General features: G+C 33.1%; 2 protein-coding genes across 2 annotated transcripts; one reads left to right on the top strand and one right to left on the bottom strand.

Moving 5' to 3' along the window:
* The first annotated feature begins 423 nt into the window (after nt 1–423).
* LOC128681714 (gastrula zinc finger protein XlCGF57.1-like) lies at nt 424–5,100 on the top strand. Its single transcript, XM_053765837.2, has 7 exons — nt 424–660; nt 906–1,050; nt 1,500–1,550; nt 1,636–1,689; nt 2,368–2,484; nt 3,006–3,056; nt 3,315–5,100. The coding sequence occupies exons 1-7, from the start codon at nt 520–522 to the stop codon at nt 4,508–4,510; spliced, it is 1,755 nt and encodes a 584-aa protein (XP_053621812.1). The 5' UTR covers nt 424–519; the 3' UTR covers nt 4,511–5,100.
* Nucleotides 5,101–5,283: 183 nt separating this feature from the next.
* On the bottom strand, nt 5,284–10,400 carry LOC128681718 (adenosine 5'-monophosphoramidase HINT1-like). The gene is made up of 2 exons (XM_053765842.2): nt 9,988–10,400; nt 5,284–9,309 (listed from the first exon to the last, which is right to left on the bottom strand). The coding sequence occupies exons 1-2, from the start codon at nt 10,315–10,317 to the stop codon at nt 9,148–9,150; spliced, it is 492 nt and encodes a 163-aa protein (XP_053621817.1). The 5' UTR covers nt 10,318–10,400; the 3' UTR covers nt 5,284–9,147.
* Nucleotides 10,401–10,463: the final 63 nt, after the last annotated feature.

The raw sequence follows: 10,463 nt of genomic DNA on the forward strand, positions 1-10,463 counted from the left end.
ATTTGCTAAATGATTCAAGTCCATCGTGAAACACAATACCTTTATTATATTTGATTTTTAGCTTCTCTTTTAGCAGTTTCGTTCAGCAGCTCTTTGTCACCTTTGCGTACACTTTTAAGACTTCAGTAGATCATGAGAAAATTGAAGGACGGTTAACTGGTCCTGAAAATAATAACACCATTTTTATCTATATGATCACATTCTGTGCTATTCACACTATATTTACGCAAGACTAGGTAATTAATATAGGGACGGACTGAAAACGCGAATCAGCCAGCTGCCCTGCCTACTGCTTAGCATGCTTGGTTTTAGCAAATAATAATATAGTATATTTAATGGTTTCAAATGGGTTTTAATATATTTTTTGTATTTTTCCGATTTTTGCCGGAAGTAACAACACTAAACTTATACGTCAATACTTCAATAGGTAGCTGTACGTTTAACAGTTGTCAAATTATTGTTTTCTTATGGGATTCTATGTGGAAAACAATGAAAGTTTCATGGAGTTCTGTGTGAAAAATGTCTGAATCTTGTAATGCGAATTGCTTGTGCCGCTGTTGTCATGCGGAAAGTCGTTTCAAGAGCGCTTCCAACAGATCTACTCGAAATAAGTCCGATGAAAATCTCATAATAATGTTGAGAGAAACTTTTAATATTATCGTAAGTTTCGTAAATAAATACTCTCTAGTAGACAGGGCATTACAACCTCCTAAATCCTTCCATGTTATTGAGTGTGGTATAGCCACAGCAGCTAACTGCACTTGTGTGGTATGGCCACGTCTTGCTTAAACCGACAAGTTACACAATTTGTTTCATAACCAAGAAGTTCCCGCCCGCTCCTTTCCTGTATCTATATTATGAAATAATTAATGCATAACATACAAAATATATATTGTTCTTCACAGATAACACCTCTACCGGGCGATGACAAACATGTAAACATCTGTGAAAGTTGTGAACCAAGAATCCGAGATGCGTCTCTCTTTAAGAAACAGGTTGTAACATGTGAACAAAAATTTAGGCAGTATTACTCCGATGCAGTGTTCAAAGGTAGGTAGCATATGACAATCTCCATGTTGAAGTGGTAACCACTCCTGCCCTCTGTCTGAAGGATCTGGGTTTGATTCCCATGCCGCTGCATTATATAGACACAACAACATAAAAGCTGCTGCCAGTCTATGAATTATAGTGAAAATAATAAATAAATAACAGTGTATATCCAATCCAAATTATATACACATCAATGGCCTTTAGGGGCCGTTTATTAATTGTTTTTTAATACCTTTGCCTTGGTGATACAAGATTAAAGACTAACCTTCTCCCAGTCAATATCACATGTACTTTTAGTACCTACAAAAATCTTAATTTTTTTTAAATATTATCTACAAAAACACAGGTATAAATAATAATAAAATAATATCACACCAAACTTTTGACAAAAAAATATTTATTTTTGTCACATGATATTTTAAACATCCCATGTGATATTTCTATTTCAGATGGAGAATTTTCAAACGAAACAGTGAAAATAGAAGTTGACACATGTACCGGTATATAAATCAATATAATAATAAATATATTTGTTAATCATCTAATGTTGTTTGAAAGTTTGCTATATCTATCTATGTTTTGCAGTTATCAAAGATGAATTCGAGCATAAAGTGGAAACTGAAAACATACATTGCAAAGGTAATTTATAATAGGGTAGTTATTGCCTGTGTACGAAATGAAATGTATAAATAAAAAGCATTTATTTATTTAAATATATATGTGTTCACAAATGTGATATGAGCACTGCCTATTAAAAGCAATAAAGCTTGTGGTGCCAGACAGACATACATTACTGCTCCTTAACAATACATTTTACATAACACACATAGAAGAATTACACAGCAATATCAAATATCCACTTTCACACAATAAAACACGATAATCAAATGTCACTTTAATTGATTAATTTTAACTACTAATATTATAAATTCGAATGATTATGCGCCCTTGACTTCGCTAATAAAAACTACCCTATATTTTATTCCTGGTTATATTCTACCCTACACGGGTAATTTTGTGTGAAATTTTCATAACATTCGACCCAGTAGATTTTGCGTGAAAGAGTAACAAAAATACACACAAACTTTTGCATTTATAACATTACTAGATGTTGTCCAGGGCTTTGTTCCCGTGGGAATTTTGAGATAAATATAGCCTATAGCAATCTTGGATAATGTACCTTTCTAATGGTGAAAGAATTTTGGAAATGGGCTTGGTAGTTTCTGTGATTGTCATATAAACATACAAACTCACAAATGCTTACCTCTGTATAATAATAGTATAGATTAGGATTTATTTGTTATACTTCATAATCAGATGCAGACAGCAGACTGGCTACCATGGAGATCTTCATTGAGCCAGCGGTGGACAACGAAGACCAGCCGCTATCCTTGTTGAAGACTCGGGACAATTGGAGCCCAGATCACAGTGATGGTAATTCTTAATTAATTAGTTAATAGTTACTTCCATAATAATATCATAAATGTGAAGTCTGTCTGTCTGTTCCGTTTTCTGGGCTAAATCGCTGGACCGATTTTGATGAAATTTGGTATTGATGTAGCTGATACCTTGAATTAACACATAGGGGTAGGTTAGTCTGATAGTCAATGGCGCTTTATAAAGTAGATGGCGCAACAGTACCTATATTTTTTAAATAATTACACGGGTAAAACCGCAGGGTGCGGCTATACCCTATTCATCTTGGACTGAGACAAAAGGTAAACAAACCTTGAACAAAAAATCATTATTTGTCGTTATTCCTTTATTAATTTTGTTCGTACTTTCTGTTAATGTTAAATTTTTTGTTGTTGTTGTTTTATGGAGTCATGTCGCTTACTTAAATGTTTGGCTTTTGTTAATTTCTCGTTTCTTTTTTGTTTACCTTTTGTCTCGGTCCAAGATGAATAGGGTATAGTTATAATTATATATGTAAAATATATTATTTGTGCTTACAGATGGATATACAACCCCACCAGACAATGTTGAAGCGAAATACTCATACAAAAGTAAATAAAAAATTTTCATTGATTCATTTATTTTGTGTCTGTAACAGTTGAATAAACAATTTATCTCTCAGACAGAGAGTATGTTGTAGATAGTTTTCTTTATTTAAATTTCGAAAGTTATCTATATTGTATTTACTTTTGATTTATTTACTTAACAAGTTCTAATTTTTACTTTTAATTATTTAATAAACAGCCAGTATTTAGTGTGTGACAAAAAAGAAAAAAAATTTTTTTAAATTACATTTTATTCTTTTTCAGAGAAAAAACAAAAGAAGAAGCAACACGCGTGTGGCGTTTGCGAGAAACAATTCTCGTATCTCGGCTCACTGGAAGTACATATGAAAGTACATAGCGGTGAGAAATCATACAATTGTCTACTATGTGACAGCAAATATAAAGAGAACAAAGCGTTGACCAAACATATAGCTGAAACGCATAGTGTCAACGACAAATATCCATGTAAATTATGCAACAAAGTATTCGAGAAAACTGTGATATTCAAAAAACATATTTTGACGCATTTCGAAGAGAAATACAAGTGTGAGACGTGTTCCAAAGAGTTTTTAAGGAAGAAGGGGTTGAAAGAACATATAAAAACGCATACGGGCGAAAAAAAGCACGTATGTGATATATGTTCTAAATCTTTCACGCATAGTCAGACGTTGAAGTCGCATATACTCACTCATACTGGTGAGAAACCGTACATATGTGATGTTTGCGGTCGCAGTTTCCACCAGAGAACACATTTACAACGCCACATATATATAATACACAAAGGCGTCAAGCCTTATACGTGTAAAACGTGTAAAAAACAATTTTCAAGCAAAAGTTACTTGTCAATACACGAAAGACAACATACGGGCGAGAAACCCTACTCCTGTGACGTTTGTAATAAACATTTCACGGCGTATACTACTTTGAAAGTACACATGAGGGTACATACCGGTTTGAAACCCTATTCGTGTAGTTTTTGCGAAAGACAGTTCGCGCAAATGGCCAGCTTCAAGCTCCACGAGCGAACACACACGGGTGAGAAACCGTACTCGTGCGACGTTTGTAAAAAACCGTTTTCGGATAGCGGCTATTTGAAAATACACATGAGAGTGCACACCGGTGAGAAACCATATAAATGTGACGTTTGTAAACGTCACTTCCGAGAAACGGGGCAGTTAAAACGTCACATGCGTGTCCACAGTGGCATAAAAGCGTATACTTGTAAAATTTGCAATAAACAAATTGGGAATCTATCTAAACATATGAAAGTTCACTCGGATGACAGGCCGTACAGCTGTAATGTATGCAATAAGCAGTTTTCTGTTAACGGTAATTTGAAATTACACATGCGTATACATACGGGTGAGAAACCGTTTTCGTGTGACATATGTCACAGTCAATTTACACAAAGTAGTGGACTGAAAAGGCACAGATGTTCACATGAGAAAAGCGATGGTTAATTGTTCTAATATTTATTTAATGTTTGGAGTTGTTTTACACTTCATAATATATTTATTTCGCAATTCATATATTGTTTAAATTCGATGATCATTAAATAATAAATAAATGCACAATACTCGACGCTTGTGTCACGGAGCCGATGGACACAAACACAGAACAGAGGGCGAAGTCCTGGTTTGCGTTTCACTTTTCACCATCGAATCAATTCGAAGTGAGACGCAGCGAAACAATTACAGTGCGCCATTGTGACGCAACGACACTGCAAGGGGCAATCTAGTTGCCCCTGCGGCAGGTGTGTGAATAGCCTGCCACATATCAGTTGTCATATGTTACGTCATACCTTAGTTTTATCGAAATTATAAAGTCTGACGTCACGTCAGCTTAATTTACTACTTTATGATAGCCTATTGAAGTACAATGGATTTACATTTTAATTATATATTGATAGCTTTAAGTTAACTTATTGAGTGAAATTAAGTATTATTTTCCAAGTATTATTTTTGATTTAATTTAAAGTATATTTTTTTACTTTATAAAACTTAGTTAAGGCAATGTACCTAATAATATATTGATTTTACAATATAAATAACGTTGTTTTAATTTAAATATATAGTTTAAACGCTTGAATAACGAATTTTAAAAAATAATTAGATGAAAAAATTCTGGAATCGAGCGGGAATTGAACCCGCGCCCCTGTCTATCCGTGACAATGATCTTATTCTTTTCATAAATTATATAGTGGTCCTGAAAAGAGCATGAAAACAAAATCAAGTAACCAATAATAAAACCATTTAATAAAACCTTTGGTTACAGAATTTAAACACAGGCTAAATTCTAAACAACAGTTAACATCGTTGTTTGTTAAAGTGAGTTTAAACGTTAAATTTAAACAAACTAACACACACGACGTGCCCACAACCATATACTACATTTAAAATAAAAATTGAAAAGTATATATTTTTTTACATTGTAATACCTACAATGAAATGTTCATTTTTTATATAAATTAATTGTTAAAATTGACAAAATTTTGAAATATTAACAAGTAATTAATATAAATCGAATCAAATTATATTTCTACTCCAATGCAAAAAATAAGTAACAGTAAAAAGTAATAACTAAATTAATAAAATAATAAAAACAAGCATTGTACCATTCTGTAATCTGTACAGGAATACGCGACTTTTTATACAAAATGTTTTATATTCCACTTAAATTTAGATTGTTTTCCAAAATTTTTAAAACGGTAATTTCTAATTGTTACAGTAATCATATCGAAAGGAAAAATTAAAAAAAAGTATTTTAAGGTTAGGAATTTTCAAAATCTGATAACAAATCATAAATTAATTGTGTAATGATATATTTTTCTGTACGTCCTCGTCGTATTCCCCTATGCTAACACCACAGTTTGTTGCTGTACAATCAACGCGGACTAAGTTTGACTAGATTTTATTTAATTAAACTAAAATCCTGAGATTCTAGACACTTCTTACAAGCTAGAGATAATGGTTCGGTCAAAAAATATATTTGAAATAAAATTTGAAAATTTCTATTATATGTTATTTTGTGACAGTTATTTTTTTTTACAAATAAAAAATAAATACTTGTAATTTCGCATTACTTAATGTATGTGAATTACTGACATAAGTCTATTTTCATAATAAAAATCTAATTAAAAAAATATATATTATACAAGTCTTTTTGTAAAATTCAAAACGGATATGATACGACAAATGCTAATTCGGTTATATAATTTTTAATTATTCTTAATTTACACTTATCTCTAGATTGTAAGAGATTTTAAAGATTTATTAGTGAGGTAGGTCCTGTTAATGGATTAATATTATAAGTGGTATATGAGTATCTTTCTGTCATACAAATTGATAAAAAAATGTGAAAATACTAAAACCTCGACATATATAAATAGGCATTACTACGTTTAAAAAAGATAAACAGTTTTAATATCCCTCGATCGCACAGAATCGAGACACAATATACAAACGATTCATATGCACCGATTGGTTATTAACAGGTCTTCGGACCTACCAAATATTAAAACGCAATTTTCAGAAGAAAAAAAAACCGCATGTTTTGTTTACCGTAAAACAATTATTTAAAAATATTTTACGTTTCATATTCGCCGGTATAAATTTTAAATTTATCTTGACTATTAAGTATCACTATGTAACTAATACTAGTGTTCATTATGATTTCCATATACGAGATTTTTGTTTTATTTCTGAGATTGTGTGAATGATTGAAAACATGCCAAACGGTCCGTGTGTTAACAGCTCCAAACTGTGGCACTTTTCCTTTGTGACCTCCATAACTACCGTAACTATAACAACATTACTGGCTTTTAACATTTAACCGTATATAAAATAAACCATATATCGCATAGTCTGTCAATAATGTGTAAAACATTTTTAACGAACTACATTTTTAGTCATTGCAATACTGTAGGTATTGCAGCCAAGTGTTGCCAGCCAACAGGACACAACGCCAAAATTTTTCTTCACTTTGTTTAATAATTTGTATTAAAATTTGACAAATCGAAATACATAAGTTTACGAAATGCATCAATTGCATTATTAGGCAAGATTCGTTATATTTGTGTCATTTTCAAGATTTGAAATTGATAAAAATCATTCCGCAAATATTATATATTGGCATTTCTGTATCTATCCAAATAATATGGTGAATATTTTCAAAGATAAAAACAGAAATGAACTGAAATATTGGACAACATTATTTGCTCAAGTAAAATTACATACCAATAAATATATTTTGATTCTTATTCTAACTTAAAACGATTTGGCCAAAAATTATTGCACTAAAATCATAACTAATCTATCAATGGCATTTAATATGACACTGAATATAAATTGACATAAAATTCAAAGACTTGTCGGCGTGTTTGATCGAGGCAACGAGTCTCCAGAACCAAAAGCTTCCGCACTCAGCGAGGAAATGCAGCATTCTTGGTATCCTACCTCGATTAGACACGCTCGAAGAATTATTTAATTTGTAGATATTTACAATTTAAATTTTAGTTTTGTTAATGCTGTAATTTATTTCTTTTTTAATTTTTTGTGTTGTAAATATATTTGAAAAAAAAATCTTCATGCAATACAAATATTTTTGTGATTTCTTCTCCTGTAATTTAAAATTAATTTATGCTTAATAATTAAAAATACTAATTGATACATCCTATAACATGGCTATAAATAAATAGTCAAGATAGGATTTTGGATATATTTTCAGTGTTATTAAATGGCACATATATTTGGTAAAATATCTTTTTGGCAAAACAAAAAATACATACCATAGCTTTTAGCGTAAAAAAAAAGTTTAGGGAATGTTAAAAATAAATATCTTATTCAATATTTTTTGGGACAATTGAGCAATTAAATTTTGGACTTTTTCACTGGCTACGTACGAAAAAACGTATTTTTTAAAATTATGTAATATACTTATTGTATTATTTGGATGAGCTGACTGTAAGTAGAGAAAAAAATATATTTAATATCAACTTGTGTCTAATTTAGGAAAAATTAAAAACATGAAAAATGTTCACGAAAAGAAAAACCATAAAAAAAACTTGACAATGTCTCAAAACTGAGTAAATTTGCTACTTCTGGAAGCAGATTTAAGAGCCAGGCCAGTCGTTCTACGTTACGTTTGACGAATCAAGAATAACAACATAGAAATTGTATTAAGTTACAACGTCAAAACCTATACACATCAACGGCGCAATTGAAGCAGAGCGCAACGAAGCAATGGGACCCAATAAACATATCAAATTTAGTTGTATCCGACCGACATACAGAAAGGGATGCAGTGAACTGAAGGGGTTTGTTGCGCCGCTTCTGCTTCACCTGCGCTTTGGAAGTCGGCGGTAGACTTAGTTTTAAATAAATAATGTTTAAAAAATGTAGAGTGCATTTTCCCTTGCACTTTCTTTTTATGTGTCTTCCTGTTTGCCCTCTTTTGAATCATGTCAAATGAAACAGTGCTAATAATTTGGGTGAGTTGCGCCGCCGCTGACGTTTAGACAAAATGCACGTTAAAGTTAATGTCAAAGACGGTGCAACCCATCCTTCAAGGGAAATCTTTGGATGACTGTTATGAGGAACCTAGGAGACTTGGTGACCCGTTGAAATTAAAACACGTCCATTAATCGCGTGACGCATGAAAGGGTTTAACAAATATCACGAAATATCAAAGGGTGGGTGGGGGTATACTAAGATATCGCGCGCCGAAACGTGTGATTTGTAAACTGAAAAGCGTATATGCGATATGCCTTTATTTAAAGATCCCAATCAATATTATAAATGCGAAAGTAAGTTTGTTATCTAATGGACCGATTGTTATGAAATTTGGTACACGGGTAGAAAATAAACTAGAATAACACATATGCTACTTTTATCCCGAATTTCCCACGGGAGCGAATCCCCGGAGCGGAGCTAGTAGTTTATAATATAATTTATTTGTAATTACTGAAAAATACACCTGATTCTGGGGGGTTAGTCTTAAATCGTCGCCATGTATCACCGAGGGGTGAGGGGGGGGTGTCAAAAATGCAAAAAAAAAACATCATGTGATTAAGGACGTGTAAGATTGGTCTTTTCACCTATTAGCCTGGTGGCCACCCCATCTGTCTGCCTCCCATTACATGGATGTGTAGATGATACACGGACTGTGCTCCATCTCGACCATTGTTAATCACGAGCCTCCAGCCGGACGGGGCTCGCTGGGAGCCCAGAGAACGGGCCACTAGTAACAGATGGCCAAGTATCTGAAAATTATTAATCAAAAATTACATACATAAAAATTGTTTCATTTTTACTTTGGAAGTTAGAATCTCAAAAATTTTGTGCAAACTTGCCATCTAAGTAATTCACCGGCTGATAGAGCTAATTATATATTATCTCTGACACACGATGAAGGAATTTTGATAACAGAGTTTGTGATAACAGTGTTTAATTAATGAAATTCCTCGGCTCTCATTCGCAAGCAAAGATAAAATTTCAATGTAGATAGAGAAAAACATACAAATTTTGATAATATTATTATAGAGACTCCAATAGTTTGTAACTAATCTCAAATGCAAAAGTCTGTTTGTCTGTCTGTCACCACACATTCAAACTTAATAACTGCCTAGGTAGTTAGAAAGTTTGTGGCAATAATCATTAGATCTTTAGCCTGCATAATTACATGCTATAAGCATTACATCATGTGGATGTGGTTCCGCCCTAGAATAAGACCACTTCATATCGCTTTGGCAGCTGATAACAATAGCATTCCCAATTAGGGTTATCGTCAGGCAAATGGCCGGTTTTAAAGTTACAGCCGGATCTTCAAAATACCCCGGGCTTAGCGGCATCACAGCCCCGAATGAAAACGTGAACACGCGAAAATGAGACAGAGAAACGTAAAAGCCTAAAGGAAAATACCTGAACTTTGTCCTACTCACCTCCTTGTCGTTATCCTCCGAATCTTGAAGTCTAGCGATTCTGCGCTTCGGAATCACCAAAAAGTGGACCGGAGCTTGCGGAGATATATCATTGAAGGCCAAACAATGATCGTCTTCGTAAATAATATCAGCTTTGATCTCTTTTGAAATGATTTTGTCGAAAATCGTCGGCCCAGGCGCAGCGACGCTTTGCGCTTGCGCTCTTCTCACTTCGTCGGAATAAGGCCTGCGCACGGCTATAGTAGACCCTCGATTCAGATCGTAAATATTTGTGGGATAACTTTTCTTTATACGGAACCTAAAAGCTCGTTGTAAAACTTTGTTGAACATTTTTCTGGAACAAAATCCACAATAATCACATTTCAGACGAGCGGGCGAGCGACGCAATTTTCTTTGTATGACATTGACATTTGTTTAATTTGACGACGCTGATGTTGACAGTTATATTTTTCATAAAGTCGAAGGCAGGCGACACG

The sequence above is a fragment of the Plodia interpunctella genome, chromosome 28 (assembly GCF_027563975.2).
Source record: "Plodia interpunctella isolate USDA-ARS_2022_Savannah chromosome 28, ilPloInte3.2, whole genome shotgun sequence".
Classification (NCBI taxonomy): domain Eukaryota; kingdom Metazoa; phylum Arthropoda; class Insecta; order Lepidoptera; family Pyralidae; genus Plodia; species Plodia interpunctella.